Here is a 19042-nt window from a genome sequence, read left to right as displayed (position 1 = left end):
TAGTGATCATTTCACAATGTATACCTACATCAGATCATTGCGCTATGCACTTTAATAATGCCAATTATATCTCAAACTTGGGGGAAAATACAAAATTGGCAGTCTTGTTCAAACAAGTGTCAGAAGAATATTATCATTAAGCCACTCTCCTCTAAAGAAAATACAGTGAAATACTTGTTATCCTTATATCTGCAATATCTGTACCCAAATCTATCAATCCCAATCCTGAGAAACTAAAGAAAAAGCAATAATAAGCATCTTATTGTGGGATAAAAGCTGTGCCTAGAGAAGAGGTGGGAATGAACAGATCAGTCTGATCAGTCTTGGGCCGCCCTTTTATTTGGTTGTTTTTGTTTGTTTGTTTGTTTGTTTGTTTTTTTAAGTCTTAGGAAATAGAAGCAGCTCCAGGGGTCCAGTGGTTCATGGTAAATGGCCAAGAAGCATAGGGTCACGTACTATATAGCAACAGCTTCTGCTCTCTTTAGTTTTCCTAAAGACCATTCAAACTGTCAGTCTGACTTCAGAGAATGAAAAATATCATCAAATAGACTGGCTCTCAGGTTAATTTTTCTCTGAATATTTCTTGTTCTTATTTTTTTTGGTTCTCTCCCCCCCCCCCTTTTTAAATTTGTACATCCTAATTGTCAAACAGTATGCGAATCTTTTTATAATAAAATTAGTTCTCAGTTACTTTTACATATTCTATATAACAATACAAATTTAAATACTAAAATCAGCCTGAATGCTTTCATGTTAGAGAGGTTCTTTTATTTTGGGAATGCCCTAAAATTTTTAAAATGAAAATAAACTAAACCAGAAAATACCTACTTAAATTATTAGCTAAAATTCATTTAATCATGAAAAAGAAATCACGTTGTTTTTGTAACTAGTTAGAAAATCGTTCACTTGACATGCTATGTAACTATGAAATTTCCAGTCAGGCTCAAATCAAAGCTGAGAAATATGAGTTAATAACAGATCATGAACTGGAGAGTGTGATGCTAAGTGAAACAAGCCATACAGAGAAAGACAGATACCATATGGTTTCACTCTTATGTGGATCCTGAGAAACATAACAGAAACCCATGGGGGAGGGGAAGGAAAAAAAAAAAAAAAAAAAAAAAGAGGTTAGAGTGGGAGAGAGCCAAAGCATAAGAGACTGTTAAAAACTGAGAACAAACTGAGGGTTGATGGGGGGTGGGAGGGAGGGCAGGGTGGGAGGGAGGGCAGGGTGGGTGATGGGTATTGAGGAGGGCACCTTTTGGGATGAGCACTGGGTGTTGTATGGAAACCAATTTGACAGTAAATTTCATATATTAAAAAATAAAAAAATAAAAAAATAAAAAAGATAGAAAAAAAAAATAACAGATCATGAATTTAGTCTATAATTTTTCTTCATCGATATAGAGATTAATTCATATAATGAGTGTCAAAGGAACATGGCCTATTAGACTGCCCATCAGACATGATTCATTCATTGTAAAACATTTATATAATAATCATTAACCTGGAGGCAACTGCAAATAGCAAAAAGATCAGAACATGGGCAGGGTAGTCTAGCTGAAATTAAAACATATTTGGCTAGCACATTTCAAGTTTACAAAGAGATTTCAAACCCATTTTCTATGCGATTCTCAGAAAATCTCTGAGAAAAGGGCACTATTATTCCTATTATTTTGGGAGAAAACTGTGACTCTAAAAGTCTTCATTGATCTCTGAAAGAATTAACAGTGAAACTCAGAGGACATGTGTTTGAATTATAGAAACAAATACAAATTCCTGAGTATTAAATTAATATTTTTGTCCAAAGTTTGAAGAACTCGTTGATTTTCATTGATGAATCTTAAATTGTGCTTCTTCGGCAGTGTATTTTGTGTGAGATGACTTTTATTTTTAAAGAAAAACAGAGAACTTACAAGTAAACCACGTTTTCCAGTTCGACCAGGTGGTCCTATAGGACCCCGAGAACCCTAGAAGAAATTTTCACAAAAATTGGTATGTAAAAAAATATGCATATACTATATAGATATAGGATTCACAAATATGTAAATTGTATATCTATGTGTATACTCTTATGGCTAATTGATTAAAATCAAGCTAATGTCCTTAGGTATACAATGACACTTACTTAGTCCATTTATTAATTGACTTCACGGAATGAAGATCACCTTAGTCGACTATGGTAGGACATTACTTGCTTAAATTTAACACAATGCATACTTACTACATTTCCTATACATCACAACATTTTTAGATGTTGAAACTCAAAACATCAGGATTTTTGAATATCTATTAGAAACCAAATGTTTTCCATTAAGATTTAAAAAATTAAATCATAATTGGCTGTCATTCTTTGTATAGAGTGCTTAATCAAGTGCACGTGTATGATTGTATGCAGGCATACCTGTCGCTCACAATATGGCCTCCTGATATTTATAACTGTCAGTATGAAATTGACTCTCCTTACCGGATCTCCTCTTTGTCCTGCATCTCCTGGAGCACCGACAGGACCAGGAGTTCCAGGGGCACCCTGAGAGCCTGGCAGACCTGCAGGCCCAGGGTCTCCACGATCACCCTGATGAGAAGATCCATGGCATTATTCTTTCGATATTTATTCTAAAATAATGGCATTCTATATGCTCATGCTATTCATGAAAATAAAATATATACCTCTTTTAAAACTCATTTTTATTATCCAACTTATACTTTACTTAAATATTTTACTTACATTGACTTGTTAACCCCAATTTCAGATGTCCTCCCCCCCCCTCACTCTCACCCTACTCCTCCTATAGTCAGGATTGCTGGAGCATAGCAGCGTCAGCTCCCGAATTTACGTGTTTCTTACACCAGCAGTCTTCAAGTGTATCCATTAACTTGGGGTAAACAGAGACTTTCCAGAGTGTGAAAGCTGAGAAAATTTTAAGGAAACCACTTTCTAGATTTTCATCTCCATAAGTGATATCTCAGAAAACTGATCTGAAGCATCCTTCCCTACTTCCTCTTTAATAATCACTCCTCTCCCATTTTATGAAAGAAAAAACAGACATTAAAATCTGTCTGCAATCTTTTTATGATGCAATGCCCCCAAGGAATAAACACCTCAGGGCACAAAACTAAAGATTTTTCCAGAATTCATAGTTCTCTTGAGAATAAAGCAGAGATATTTGGAAAGAAAGAGGATGTTGCTTATTTTATCCAGGTGACCCAACTATGACAAGGCTCCAAATCTTATTGTCTCCTTAAGAAAGTCAGAGATGAGATTATTATTATTATATAAACAATGTTATATCATAATTATTTGACTTGAAAAATGGAGTCAGACCTATTTTGCTGACAGAAATTAAGTCTTATTGGACTGATTAGTTTGGCAACCAGGATAAACCTTGGCCATTAGGTTAGAGAATGGACATATAATACATTGAATAAGCTAAATCGGCAAATACAAGATTTTGAAAAAAATATACTGAAAGCACATACACATTTAGAATTTACCAGGAATTACTCCTTTTGCAACTATTTAAATTTAGAATTAAAATAAAATGTGATGACAACTTAAATTGTGCATAGGGTTTCACAGACTATCGAAATTAAACCAGGGAATGCATCAGAAAAATCTTTGAAGATTACTGCACTGCATAATGTATACTGACCAAGGGAAAAACCCAGGTGCCAAGAGAATTTGCATTCCCTGGCTTTATGGTAGATGAGGGGAGGGGCTTACTCCAAGAGTCCTCAAAGCTCCATACTCTAAACATGTTATTTAAAGCACAAATGTCCAGTGGAATAGGCATCGATCATATTTAAAGCATTTGAAAACTGACGTTCCAAAGATTTGTTCAAGACCTCATTGCCAGTAACTTAAGGAATTAAGATTCTACTTGAGGTCTGTCTGACTGCAGAGCCCATTCTGCTACATGATGAGCTCTCAGAATGAAAAGAGCCGTTGTGTCATAATAGACATTAGAGGAGGGATTGGAACTTCAAATAAAGTTGGTGATATTTTCAGTTCAGCAGTCATGGGATTTCAAATACATCATGAGATATATAAATATTTAGGTAGCCACATGGTTTATTTCCTCATGGGGCATTCACTTTAGGAGATGAGTAGAGAAATTTAGATGTCACACAACTCTATTTCTGCTTCCATACTTTTGTGAATGAGTTTGCAATTTAGACTACTTTATCTGTATCCTCATCCAGAACCTTCATGTTGCACCAACTATGAAAGCAATTTGCTTCCCCATAGTTAATAAGAAATGCCATCTCACTTTGCTGCATATTCAAATCTCATTTCATTTACAAGATCTATCTAAATTATGACATTAAAAAAAAGTAGCTACTATCAGAAAAATCAGGGCTGCCCCGAAGCTATGAAAGAAAAGGCAGATTTTACTCTTTAGTATTACAAAAATTTTAAAAATACATGACTGCAGATTTTCTAATTAGTGAAAATGCCCTTACACGTTCTCCAACAGCACCATCCCGTCCCGGAGTGCCATCATTACCAGCTGGACCCTATAAAGAATCATATTTGAAAAATGAGTTAACTGAGTAATGCAAAAAAAAAAAAATAATAACCCACCTAATTCCAATTGCCAGAAAAATTACAGCATGTTTTCCACTTCTCTTCTATAAACTATAAATTAGCACTTATGGAAATTTTAGGCAAAGAAAGTCTTCTGACAGCTTTTCTATTACTTGGAATTGCTTGTAAAATTATTAACACATTCTTACTTTTTTGGGCCAGCTTTAATACAGTTTTATTGAAGACATTGCATTTTCCACTTACAATACAGTGCTTATAAAGTGTAATGTTATGACCTTCCCTGTGCACATATTCCATATTGAAGCATGAAGAATGCCCAGTTATTTACCATGGCAGCTGAACTTTAAAACTACCATGGAATTTGCTACAAATTTGGGTCCTTCAGTGTCTTGTGTGGAACAATACTTAATCTATGCTCAGGTTGGCTTAATGATCTTCTTCAATAGTGGGGCTAGAGGGGGGAGTGCCAGATGGAGGGAGGAACTCTACCAGCAGGAACCACCCACCCCCTCCAGACACTCCTGGCATGCCTCCTGCACTTAATCTAAATTCTTGATTTCTATTTTTTATTTTAAAACAGGGCAAGGGGGATCCTCAAATCCTTTGAAATACATAGGCAACAATTACATTCTTGCCATTTTATGTTTTGTCTGTATTACCAGTGAATGGTTTTCCTTACGTTCATATCTTAAGTTTATCCAAACAATACCCTTAGAGTTTTAAAATAAAACAACTATGTTTAGACATTAAATAACTTGGTGAAATATATGTTCTTTATTATTTTTTTTCAGAACTCTGTTTTTATCATTTGACCAAAAACTGCTCTGAAAGGCATTGACTTTTTCAAGACAATGAGACACTGTCCAGGAATGGACTCATTAAAGCACTGTACAGAGGGGATTCCAACCTATAACTTCTCAAATCACGTTTCAAAAATTGATTTCCTCTCAAATGACACTTAGGGATCAGGACATGCATCATGTTACTTTAGAATGATAATTAAATAAAATTATCTTACTTCTCTGTTTTTGCAAGCTGCAATAGTTATATTAATCCTATCACCACAGAACTTGGCAATTTTGACAAATACGCCATTATAGAATGGAATAACAAGGAAAAAGATTAATGGACATGTCCTTTCCCCTTCAAAATAATTTGGCAACAGCCTAAATCAACTAAAATACTTGGCTCTAGATTAGATGAAGGGTCAGTGCAAAGTACCAGTCTTATTACCTTCTGTTTTTGTCATCATTTAGTCTACTTTCCTGGGAAATAAAGGACATCAAATAACAACACTAAGAAACTTCCTTCACATCACATGTGCAATCAATTTCTAAATTTCTAAAATGATTTCTAAAACAAACAAACAAACACACAAAAAACCGTCCCCATGACACCCAGATAAGGAGAGGAGAGTTATTTTCATTGCAGCACTCACTTCCGGTCCAGGTTCCCCTACGGGGCCATTTGAGCCTGGGGGTCCCACAGGTCCAGGTGGACCTTTATCTCCGGGTGCACCAGTAGGTCCTACTTTTCCTGGTGTGCCCTGAAATCAAAGTATAAACATGTCAATGGCTTCTGAATAAATGTAAAAATGCCAGTTCACAAAAAGGCTGTGTTTTTTTTCAAATGGCACTTCAGTCCCTCCTTCTCCACAATGATTGTCCATTATCCCACAACATCCACGTCATTGTAGTACCTCCTTAGAGGCATGCTCGCTTATTATCACAGTCATTCTGACATATCCCAGAGACTAAAAAGCATCCTTTGCCATCAGTTCAGGTGTGTGGTTTGGATTCAAATGTGTTATATAGTCAGTTCTGGCTGCTCTAAAGGAATCTGCATTGCTGGTGAGACATGCTCATCCACATTCACTTCCACTTTGTTTACTCACTTTATTTCTGCTGTATCCTGGCACTTTGATCTCACTATGGGGAGATTTTACTTCTGGGTTTGGCTCACTTCTTCTTCTTTTTTTTTTTTTTTTTTTTTTTGAGGGAGAGAGAGAGAGGGAACGAGCTGTGGATGGGGCATAGGGAGAGGGAGAGAGAGAATCTTAAGCAGGCTCCATGCACAGCATACAGCCTGACTCTGGGCTTGATCTCACAACCTGAGATCATGATCTGAGCCATAATCAAAAGTCAGACAACTTTTTTCTTTTTTCTTTTCTTTTTTCTTTCTTTTTTTTTTTTTTTTTTGAGAGAGAGAGAGCACATATGTGCATGAGTAGGGTGGCGGGCAGAGAGAGAGAGAGAGAGAGAGACAGAATCCCAAGCAGGCTCCATACTGTCAGCTCAGAGCCCAACACAGACTTGATCTCACCAACTGTGAGATCATGACCTGAGCCGAAATCAAGAGTCAGAAGCTTAACCAACTAAGCCACCCAGGCGCCCCTCCTTGGCTTACTTCTGAAACAATAAAATATCCCCTAACTCCTGGTTTGCTGGATTCAGACCTCTATCCACATGCCCCCAGTTCCAAGGTCCCAGCAGTACATCTCCCTGTCTACATTGCATATAAAAACATTATTTCTTTTCCACAAGCATGTAAACTTTCAGCAGTAAAATTTAATTTCTTCAAAGCTAACAGTGAGTCAAACTTCTATCCACATCCCAGGGAATATGAAGTTCTTAGCACCCTCCAGGGAAAAGGAGATTACTTTCAGAGTCCATCTTTATAGCTCACCCCACTTTCACCTCCAATATTACTTTAGCTTAACTACTCTTCCCTTTGATGATTTATGAAAACTTACCCTCTGAACTGTGAAGTATGAATGTTTTTGTCAGGCATGTTTATTTAAAAAGCAGCTACCTACTCACCAGAGGAGATTATCCCCCTTCTTTAGCTCCGTGGATATTTTTAATCTTTGAAGAAAGCTTTAGAGTCATCAAAAATCCAGATCCTTATTTGTCTACTTCTCTAGTCCCAGGGTTAAATAAATATATTTTTCAAAATTGTTGTAAGGTACTTAAGTAAAGAATTTGACATTCAAAGTCAAAGGTTTTTAAGATAGTCAGAATTTGTGTCTAAAAAAGACTTTAAATCTACTAAGCACACACTCACAACAATAAATTCTCTCTTCACAAATTATATAATCAGATAAAATATTGACCAACACGACCACTCACCGCTGGGCCTGGCAGGCCGGGCATGCCTCGCTCTCCACGCTGCCCTGGCATTCCGACAATTCCTCTTTGCCCAGTAGTTCCGGCTGGACCAGGGGGACCATCCGGACCCTAATTGTGAGGATAAACTATAATTAGAAATTCTCTGGGACTTCATAATAGATCACGGCTTTATAAATTTTTCAGTAGAAGAAAAAAATTCTCTGTTTCATAAAACATGATGATACATGAGTAGTCCTAATTTATACTTCACGCAGAGCCTCTAACATTGTTTCAAGGTGAAAATGGCTCATTAGTTGCAAAGAAACATGAAGAGTGATGTGAATATTAATGGAATAAAAGAGATGCTATTCACGCAGATATTCTTCCTCTTTTTAAAAAGATAAAGAAAATTTTAAAAATAAAATAAATAATGACCTATCTAAACACATTAGTGTTGAGACATATAGATATTTAAATAAAATAATGTACTTTTTAAAAGTTTATTTATTTATTTTTGAGAGAGAGAGAGAGACACAGAGAGACAGACAGAGTGAGTGCACAGCACGTGGGGGAGGGGCAGAGAGAGACAGAATCCCAGGCAGGCTCCACATTGCCAGCACAGAGCCCTATGCAGGGCTCGAACTCACAAACCATATCATGACCCGAGCAGAAACCAAGAGTTGGATGCTTAACCGACTGAGCCACCAAGGTACCCCTAAAATAATGTACTTTTTAAAAATTTACTTTATCCAGCTCAGATATTTAACAAAGAATGTTTTCTTGTTTGGTTTTTGAACACCACATCCATTACTGTTATATTTTATACTTACACTTTTTTTCTAGAGCTGAGAATTGTAAATTAAAAACATATAGGGCATAAGGATTTATGAAAGGACCCAGGTTAATGTATAAACAGCTTCCTTGTGGCAGTGTATATTATGGATTTCTATTGTAAATATCTCTATTCGAGGTGGCCTCGAACAAAGATGCGAAACTTACAGGTTGCCCATCTTCTCCTGGGTCCCCTTTGTCTCCTGGGCCACCAGGGGGACCTGCTGGTCCTCGATCTCCCACTCGCCCATGAGAGCCGGGGTCTCCACGAAGACCTGGGGGTCCCTCCTTCCCAGGTTCCCCTAAGGGCCCTGCAGGTCCTGGAGCTCCCTAGTATAAGACAGAAAGAAACCCGGGGTGGGGGTGGGGGGCAAAGTGGAAGACACATTAGAGGACTTGATGCTTGATGCAAAGGCCTCTCGGGTCCATTTTTCCTGTTAGATAATCAGTCATCCACTGGATTTAAATAAAATTAAACCAAACACAGCTGCAGATTCATTTCCCAGGATGAAATCTAAATTATTTGCAGACAATTACCTTTGAGTCAATACCAAAAGTGTGCTGAAATTAACTTGACTTTTCAAACTTCTTAAGGTTCTGCTCCATTAATAAATATATAACATTTAATTCTATCTGGCCTAATCTTGTAATGAAAGAATATCATTTATTTAACTAAATTTCAGAGATGCCGCCTAACTTAAGGAAATGATTATTAGCACACCATATTGTTAGTATTTAGTACCCAAATGGAATAATGGTAAAACATTGGGGCTAAAAAAGGACTTTTAAATGAGCTTTTCATTTAAAGATGATTAAAGATGAATTTACTTTGACAAGATACCAGTATGTATGAATTCTTAGGATAAGGGTTGTTTACATGGGTTAATCATTAAGAGATTAAATAAAAGAATGAAAAATAACTCAATATATATATATATATATATATATATATTTCTATATAATGTGTACATATATGTGTGTTATCGTGTGTGTATGTGTGTGTGTGTGTGTGTGTGTGTGTGTGTGTGTGATGGCTTCACTACTAATGATCTGAATTACTGAAGTGACTTACAGGAGGGCCTGGAGGTCCAACTCTGCCGGCAGAACCAGGAAACCCTGTAGCACCCTAGAAATATAATATCATATAAGACATTTTAAAATAACTATTAATTACATATTCTTTCTGGGATCTAGTTTTTCACAGGGATACTTAGGCCTTTAGATTCCCTTTCTTGTTGTAAACAATAAATTTATTCTTGTATCCTATACAAGAATGGATCAGAATTAATCGGTTGGAAAGATGCTATTTTTCTCTTTCTACCTTTCATTTATCTTGAACGTATACAAATGTGCGCAAGACTAGAACTAGAATCACATTAATATTTTGCATAACAGAGTTCTGTAAAGCAATTCCCTGTTATTCATTACCTACGTCTTCAATAGGTAATATATTATTTATGTTACATATGAGGTGGCTGGGTCTTCAAGATCATAAAACTAACTGTAACCCAGATCTCCATTTAAGTGCCCTTTCCATTACAGTTTGTTATCCAAGTAAAAATTTGTTGTTACAGCTTCAGATGAACTTTTATATGGTCACAAAGTGCCACGTATCTGTGACTAGCTGCATGTAACTCCCAGAGCTTCAAAGCAACTTACAGGTGGACCCTGAGTTCCTCGACCACCTTTTAGTCCAGGAACACCATTAGGACCCTATATAGAAAGACAGAAACAAAAGATCATTATAGTAAAGCAAAATGGGCTAAACACAAAGTCTAAACATTGGGTACTTGACTCAAGTTTTTGGTTTTTATTTTTCTTTTAACTTACATGAGGGCCTGGGGATCCTGCTAGACCTTGTGGTCCAGGTGAGCCAGCATCTCCCTTCTGCCCTGGCTCTCCAGGTTCACCTTTTACTCCAGGCTGCCCATCAGGACCCTATATTAGTTGTATAAATAAGCAACTGATTATAATACTTGTAGACAAGTTATTTCACAGTAATTATTACTAACATATCACTTAACCTTATATTGTAAAATGGTGCTTTGTGATCGGTATTAAAGCACAGAAGGAAAAATGTCCTCGTGGGATCTTTGAAGACAGTCTGAAAAAATAAGTTATCCCACCACATTTTTATTAAAACAAATAAGTATAGAATTTTAAATGGTGCATTTTAGTGCCAGTCATGAAAAAAATGTATTGAAAATGAGAATATTGCCCAGAAACCTGTAAACTTCCCAGAATCTTTAATATATCTTCAGTACATATCACAATGATGATTAATTAAATCTATTGCTATAGCAAGAGGAGTGCCCACTGTAAATTAGAGATATTTGGAAATTATACCTGAGGTCCAGCAAAACCAACAGCCCCAGTTGGGCCATTTTCACCACGAGAACCCTAGGATAAGAGAAGTATTATTGTTGTTTTCACACGTTATTCTAAATGGGAACAGTATTTAAAAATATAATTATATAAACTTGTAGGATCTTGAAAGGTACATGTAGATGAATTAGACTTATTTCTTAAGGAAGACTTTTAAGGGTGAGATAGAGATAAGGGCCATATAGCATAATTTCCAATGTCTGAAGTCTCAAAAAAGCTTAATTATTTGGTAAATGAACTGCTTAGTTGGGTTTAACAGATTGCATAAAAATTACAGACTGTTAAGTTTTTGAGTCTCCTGTAAACACTGAAAACTAGGAAGTTCTAAGTAGCCTGACCCAACAAGCAAGGTTTTATACAAACATCAATACAAAATGATGAATTGTTTTTCTGCTTAACCCCATTCTAAAGAACATCAAAATACTGTCACTTACAGGATTGCCACGGGAGCCGGGAGGCCCAACTAAACCTCGAGGGCCAGGTTCACCCTAGAAAGCAGATGTCAGATGGTTATTGTCCAAAGCAGGAACAAAACATAATACACCTGGGGGAAGCTGAGCCCTGTGTGTAGGGCAGACAGTGGGGGAGAACTCTGAGATGATCTGGCCCAACTACTACATATTAGGAAAGAGAAAACATTATGAGAAAGAGCTATCATCCAGACTCCATGATTCTGAGTCCACAAAATACCAATTTATGATACTACCTTTTCTCCAGTGGGACCTGCAGGACCTGGAGGGCCCAAGGGACCTGGAAGACCCTGTTAATGAATAGAACATAGGTATGTTGAGGAAAAGAATGAATGGAATTTCCCACGATTATACAAACATTCAAAGAAGGTATTATTTTGTGATTGCTTTAGTTGCCTTTGCAAAACATTGTCTATAACAAGTGATATAATCTGTATATTGTTAAGATTTTTCTAGTTACTCTAAAACAACTTCTGGAATTTTCTCCACAAAGTGTCTTAATCTCTTTCATCTATACATAATACAATACTGTGTTCAAACATTAGCTCTAAATTAATGTTATTTTTCCACAATATTTCTACGTTTCTTAGCCTATTTAATATTGAAATTTGCGAATAGATTGAAAACAAAACTTTTCTTCTTTTGTATAGGATACTGTGTTCTTAAATTATACAAACAAAATATCACTCTATTTTATTTTTTTAAGTGAAATTCTGATAAAGCATTGAGTTTTCTACACTCTCCTAAGATCACAAGGAGTGTGACTACCCAGCCACACTGAGGCTGAGTCCTTTAGGCTCAGAGCTTAGGACGCTATCACATGGGGGTTCAAACCACGTCTTCTTGGTATGTGGTCACAATCTTTAAACTGCTTGACTGTATTGGAGGCTTTTCTAAAATGGGTTTTCTATCTGATATTTGTGCATTGCCTCTACATATGAAGCCTAAATATTCTTTTGTCTTTTAATTTTTGTATGTATTATGGAAGAAATTTAAAAAACAAAAAATTACTTCATGTTTTTATGCTCTTATAAGGACATAAGAAAACTGTGATCACATGTTCTCTAGATCTATAATGGAGCAATAATCTTTCAATAATCTCCCTAATCTATTTCCTTAAAGAATTGGATTAAATATGAGGATCACTTCATTAAATTCACATTTTTTTTCATGCAGAGAAAGCATGTTATTAATTTTTCCCCTTTACTATGAGATTACAATAAATGGTCTGCTCTGCTTCCTCCCTAAAGCAATGTATTGTCATTACTAAAAATAAACCAGTCATTGCTTAAGTCCTGTTCCTATCACACTGCATTTTCAAAGTTAGTTCATAGAAACAACAGATATGTATTTCAGAATTCACCTTAAAATACAGTCAATGCAACATGCCTTCAAACAGTACTGCACTACTTTACTATGCACTATAGACCATCTATGACATAAAATACAAACAATATGCCAGATTTACCTAGACCATTTTTGAAATATGAAGTTAAACATTAGAGTTTACTAAAAGGGAAGAAATATCTCGTGTTCATAATTCGCTAAATTAAGCGTGTCACGCTTAAGTAGATATTTAGAAAAAGAAAAAAGGGTTAATTACCGCTAAGACTAAAACTTGTCTGTATTTTACTTTTTTTTATTAAAAGCTAATGTAAACAATGTATTAACAGTGGCTCAATGTGCAGCATCAATATGTTAATGATGGTTCGATGTGAGCTCTTTCTGTATGACACAACTGCTCTTGCCAGGGCACAGCATGACAACTAATAGCAAACCATGTCATCAAATATCAGGAATTACTCCAGGGACTGTTGAATGTCTGAGCTCTATCTTACATGAGAGAATCATGTCATTAATGTCTAAAAAATCATATTCAGTCTGTCCTGAGAATTGTAAATGCATTCTATTTTTGAGGACCTAAAGCTTATTAAAGGTCAATTTCTCACATGACATTAAACAATGCCTTGGTATCAACCATCTTTCTTTACATTTCACTTCTTCATTCTCTTTATTGATGAAAGAATTAATTCATTGGGCAGTAATTTTCTAATCCTTAAATATACAGTATATCGGGAAATATTTATCTCAACTTGGCTGCTCTACAAAACTCTAAGTGCCTGCCCTGGAATGAGGTCTAGAACAGCTCACTAGATCAACATTTTAACAAAAATAAACATTGCATGAGAAATAAAAAGATGATAGAAAAAGATAAAGAGGGCCCCCCTGCTTAAAGCACTGGTCTCAGATGCACAGGAAAATGTGTTTTATTTCATTCCCTCAGCAATGACTGCTTTTTGGCTTGCTCTAATTCAAAGTAAGCAAAACGAGTATCCATGATTTTTCAACATCAAATCTCAAAATTCATCATTTTCCAAATCCTGATTATTATAGAAACACAATGAACTTTATTTTGGAGAGTTCAGGCAAATTCACATAATAACGATAATACTGATTCCTTGCTTAGCTGGGAAAGGAGAGATTTCACTTACTCTTGCTCCGTCATTTCCAGCTGTGCCTTCAGCACCTTTCTCTCCTATGCCACCCTGGGAAAACACACGAAACACCATTATTCATTTAATTGTCTTTTTTCTCTCATTTGCCTGGATGCTTCATGAGGGCAGGGGCTTATCCCTCCTGTTCATAGATAAATCCCCTTGAACCTAGAAAAGTGCCTGGCATTCTGCGTTCTGCATTCTGAAAGAAAGAAAGAAAGAACAAAAGAAAGAAAGAAAGAAAGAAAGAAAGAAAGAAAGAAAGAAAGAAAGAAAGAAAGAAAGAAAGGGAAAGAAAGAAAAGAAGGAAGGAAGGAAGGAAGGAAGGAAGGAAGGAAGGAAGGAAGGAAGGAAGGAAGGAAGACTGATTGACTTGTGACTCAGGATGGTAGAAGTAAAAGCCTGCCCAGGAAATCATGTTCAGTAGAAATGTAGAAAGTCTAAATGAATGAACTAAAAAAAAAAGACTTACCCTGTCACCCTTGGGGCCAGGAGTTCCTGCGATTCCTCTTTCTCCTGGCATACCTTGAAGACCTGGTGGGCCTGTATCTCCAGGGGTCCCAGATGGTCCTGGACTGCCCTAAATAAACCAACAATAAGTGACCTCATCAATATAATATTAAAATTCAGCCACATTAAATTTCTCTTCTGGTAGGCCAAAAAATAGTTGCATGTGAGCAATTTCATATGGTTCAACTTAGGCCTTACATTTTTCATTTGTGAAATGTCTCTGAAGTGATATTTTGAAATAAAAAGAAAGATTTTGCTGTTTTGATTTTTGGTTTATATATTCAAGTTTTTTCTTTGGGGAAATTGAGCATTGATTCAAATAAAAATTAAAAAAAGAAAAAATAATTTTCTTTTTTTGACAACATCATGGGGATCCTAATAAAGAATGAAGACATTACATTTAGAGAGTATTTCACTCTCTCTCTAATGAACCCATGATATTAAGCTTGCTTACAAGCTAATTCAGTGATTAAATTGAAGCAGATCCTATGTAATCACTCTGGACCTTGAAGATGACAAAGGATCTAATGTTATATGAACATGAAAAATTCTACTTTAATTGTTTACACTGAAGTTGTCTTCTTGTCTTCTACCAATCTTAATGTGGCACCCAAACCAAATAGTACTGATTTTTGCCTTATGATGTATTCTACTTTCATAATTAAAATACAACATCCTTGCATATGATTAGTAAGCAGAACTATGGAACCTGAGACAGAAAAACAATGGAACACATAATTAGGAATACCTCTTAATAAATTATGCAATTTTCTATTTATTGCTTCTGCTTATTAATGGAAGTCACTAGTTAAAGTTACACAAACAAATATTAGGAATGGATTTCTAGATGAGAATGTATTACCATGTGCACTAGACCATAATTCGCATCACAGAAAAGAGGCTTCTTTTCAACTGATTCTTTAGCGCCAAGGAAAAAGCCTAGTAGATGTTCATTCAATATTTGTTGAAGAGGAAAATCATATAATCAAATTATGTTGGAACCATTAGGGAAACACATTCTAGTTCTGTCATGTGTTTACAGAACAGTAATCTTGGGACATTTGGTCAGGGCCATACTTACTTTTGGGCCATCAGGGCCATGTCCTCCAGCCATTCCCTTCTCACCAGGGAGTCCGGTTATTCCTGGTTCTCCTCTTTCCCCTGGATTTCCGCGTTCTCCCTAGTGCAACATTGGGATGTCAGACAGTCTTAGCAACTGATCTGAAAGTAGGTTAAAAAGGTTTCTGGAAATCTGCAAAACTGCTTCTACTGGAGGAAAATTGAGAAATGAGCAACTATTGAGGCTCAATTTTCCTTTAAAAATTTTTTTAATGTATATTTATTTTTGAGAGAGAGAGGCTGAACACAAGCAGAGGAGGGGCAGAGAGAGATGAAGACAGAATTCAAAGCAGGATCCAGGCACCGAGCTGTCAGCACAGAGCCTGATGGTGGGGCTCAAATTCACAAACCATAAGATCATGACTTTCGCCGAAGTCAGATGCTTAACTGACTGAGCCACACAGGAGTCCTGGGGCTCAATTTTCTAATTTAGTATTAAGAAATGAACCTGGAATAAGGATGTGCTAGTTTCACAGCACAAGATTTTCTCATAAGATTGATTTTCATCAGGTTAAAGAAACTGCATGCTTAAAATAAAGCCCAGTTTATGATGAAAGATGCTTTTTAAAACTAAAGCCAATGGAAACAAAGTTAATGACGAAGGAGAAAATACTTACTCTAGGTCCTAATGGGCCAACTGCTCCAGGATCTCCAGGAACACCCTATAAGATATAATTTTAAAAACCGGAAGAATTGCTTTGAGCTAAATTTTAGGTATTTATTACAAATCTTTCCGTATCACATGTCTAGTTTCTTTTAATTTAATATTAGAAGTTTTGACTAAGCCCATACATTAGATGGAAATATTTTTCTAAAAAAAAGTTTATTATACTTGAACATTTGATTTTGGGCAATGAAACATGCAAAATATTATCTCAGAAATATAATGCATTGGTTTTTTTAGAGACAACAAAATATACAGTAATTTTATTTCCTAACATGAACAAATTTTAACAGATGAAACTGAAATAAAAAGCAATAAAGAGACTGATCTTTTAAACAGAACCAATTCAATTTAATAAATATTTTTTGACCATACACTATGGACAATGTACTGGGAACTGTGGGTTCAAACTAGTGCAGTCATGATATATTACAAGTTTCAGTTTGTTCTTAACTAAAGGAAATTTTGTCATGAAGTTCAAAACTTTTTTCTTTGATTGAAAATAGTAACTAATGACAAAGGAAAGATGTTGTGTAGAAAATCATGGTTGTCAAAGAGTGAGATGAAAAGTAATTTAGAAGTTGGGTTGGTTCTGAATGAAGTTTTAAGGATAATTTAATCAAATTATTTTTCTTTCATTTTCTTTTTTAGGTATGCTAATGAGTGATATATGGTTTAAAAGAAAATCTAAATATAAACAAATCTGAGGGTTCTTTCAATAATATTTTATCTCATAAGAAAAATATTTTATCTCATAGTTTAATCAGCTTTATGTGGTATTTTTTAGTGATATGTAGTTAATGGTACATCTTGCAATTACTAAATATAATATTGCTTACAATTTTGTGGTAGATAGTGCACTATTCATAGTGTCTTGATTTATACCATTACACCCTGCAATATTTTGAATAGAGTATTTTTTGTCAAAGTAGCATATTTCTGGCAGTTTGGATGGTGACAGATAACTATGGTCACTAAAACCTCTACCGTCTATGTTTACAAAATCACAAATGTTAATCTCAATATATTCAGTTATGCTTGCTTCCATCATAATCCTCCATCATGAGAAATTTTCATTTGTCTGCTAGAAGAATTCTCTTGGGCATATGGATATGTCTTAACTTTAGATAAGGCATCAGTGTCCACCTTCCATCCCCAGCCCAGGACCTTGCCAGGCAAAGTGAAACATGAAGAAGCATAAACTGTCCTTGGATGGTAACTTCACATCCTCTGAAATGGAGGGCTGGCATTTCCTGTGCATTTAGCACCAGCACATAGGCTGGTAGCAGCCACACTAGAACGTCACTGCTACTACTGACTTAGGGACCTGCCTCTTATGTCAATTCCTCAAACAAACTTTGCCTTTTTCTAAAAACATGAAACAAAACAAAAACTGTACCAGGTGGGCCGCCAATCTGAAGAACGCTATCGTTCTGCATGTGGTGTGGTCTTCATAAAACCCAAATCTAGTCGTACTACTCCCTACTTAAAAGCCTTTCATCATCTTCCATTAGAAGAATAAGAGCAAATAATATTCAAATTCAGATTTTCTATAATCTGGCTCCTGTATCACCCACCAGCCTCATCTCTACCTCAAGTTATACTCTGCATTCCTGACTTACCAAATTTATTCAATGCCTTAATTTGATCAGCAAAACCTTTGCACCTGCTGTTCCCATTTCCCGGAGTATTTTATTACCTTCCCTTCTCCCTTACCATCACTCATCCTTCAGATCTCATAAAATATATTACCTGGTCTGGGAGACTTTCCCTAAATCCCCAAGTCTGAATTAGGTACACCCATACACACAGTGCCTCCCCAGAAACTCTACCTCATGTCCATTTTGTTCAGCTGGTGGGGGCCAGGGATGATAAATATTTGTTGAAAGGTTAAGTGAATGAATGAATCACTCACAGAAAAATAGATTAAACTGATGTCTTAATAAAATAATAGAAATAAAATGGTTAGTATCTGTTCATAACCATTTATAAAGCCTCCAGTAAAACTCTGTAGATATGACAAGACATAGACTTAGGGATTAAGAACAGTCTTGGGAAGCACACTACCAGGATTCAAATAATATCAGCTGGGTCACTTTGGGAAAGTTACATAACATCTGTGTGCCTCATTTGCCTCATCTGAAAAATGGTTATAATAATAATATGGATACCTAGATATATAGGGTTGCTTTGAGGATTAAGAGAGATAAGGCAAACCAGAACAGAACCTCAAATATAATAAGTGATATTATGAACCTACAATTTTTAGTATTGTTATTGTTACTACTACCTTAAAACTTACCTGATCACCTGGCTTTCCACCTTCCCCAGGAGGCCCTGGAGGACCAGGAAGCCCCTAAAAAAAGAAAAAAAAATTGTAGATTTGTAAAAGTTTAATAGGCCACTAGCATTAACAGGTTACCTTTTATATATCATGGAGTCTCCATGACTATACTTTCAAGCAAAAAATTGTTTAAACACAATCAAAACAGAATGAGAAAACCATTATCTTCTGTGATAATGCAGCAGCCAGTCAGCTTCTAGGTTTAGATTTTCATTTGCACACCACTTAGCAAAAAAAAAAAAAAAAAAAAGACCTAAGACTCTAACAGGAGATTCTTAACATTGGCCCAGTTTTTATGGGTCAGAAAGCAATATTTTAGGCTGCTAGAATAATAATAATAATAATGATAATAATAATAATAATAATATTAAAAGTCATTCCTAAAAGTTTTCTTTGCCAAATTATGATTATCCATGCTATTAAATAATGAACAGTTTCCCACACCACATATATTTAAATAAATCATGAAAATTTGTTCAGCGAAAATTTTAAGACATTTTGTCAATAAAACTAGATAAACCTTAAAATAGTTCAATAAAACTTCTTGAGGTATCAAGAACACCTAAAA

At 35.7% G+C, this 19042-nt stretch overlaps 1 protein-coding gene across 1 annotated transcript in view; it reads right to left on the bottom strand.

Moving 5' to 3' along the window:
* The window catches only part of COL5A2 (collagen type V alpha 2 chain), a 147196-nt gene that overhangs the window by 11224 nt on the left and 116930 nt on the right, over nucleotides 1–19042 (bottom strand). The window contains exons 31-47 of the mRNA XM_019461888.2: nucleotides 18433–18486; nucleotides 16084–16128; nucleotides 15429–15527; nucleotides 14310–14417; nucleotides 13835–13888; nucleotides 11579–11632; nucleotides 11307–11360; nucleotides 10834–10887; nucleotides 10318–10425; nucleotides 10147–10200; nucleotides 9560–9613; nucleotides 8656–8817; nucleotides 7678–7785; nucleotides 5988–6095; nucleotides 4465–4518; nucleotides 2468–2575; nucleotides 1917–1970 (exon numbers count right to left, since the gene is read on the bottom strand). Coding sequence (XP_019317433.1) covers nucleotides 1917–1970; nucleotides 2468–2575; nucleotides 4465–4518; nucleotides 5988–6095; nucleotides 7678–7785; nucleotides 8656–8817; nucleotides 9560–9613; nucleotides 10147–10200; nucleotides 10318–10425; nucleotides 10834–10887; nucleotides 11307–11360; nucleotides 11579–11632; nucleotides 13835–13888; nucleotides 14310–14417; nucleotides 15429–15527; nucleotides 16084–16128; nucleotides 18433–18486 — 1332 coding nt within the window. The remainder of the gene's footprint in view (nucleotides 1–1916; nucleotides 1971–2467; nucleotides 2576–4464; nucleotides 4519–5987; nucleotides 6096–7677; nucleotides 7786–8655; nucleotides 8818–9559; nucleotides 9614–10146; nucleotides 10201–10317; nucleotides 10426–10833; nucleotides 10888–11306; nucleotides 11361–11578; nucleotides 11633–13834; nucleotides 13889–14309; nucleotides 14418–15428; nucleotides 15528–16083; nucleotides 16129–18432; nucleotides 18487–19042) is intronic.

The sequence above is a fragment of the Panthera pardus genome, unplaced genomic scaffold, assembly GCF_024362965.1.
Source record: "Panthera pardus isolate Hobbes unplaced genomic scaffold, ASM2436296v1 HiC_scaffold_10, whole genome shotgun sequence".
Classification (NCBI taxonomy): Eukaryota; Metazoa; Chordata; class Mammalia; order Carnivora; family Felidae; genus Panthera; species Panthera pardus.
The sequence above is the reverse complement of the archived record's forward strand: the minus strand, read 5'-3'. Positions and strand labels throughout refer to the sequence as shown.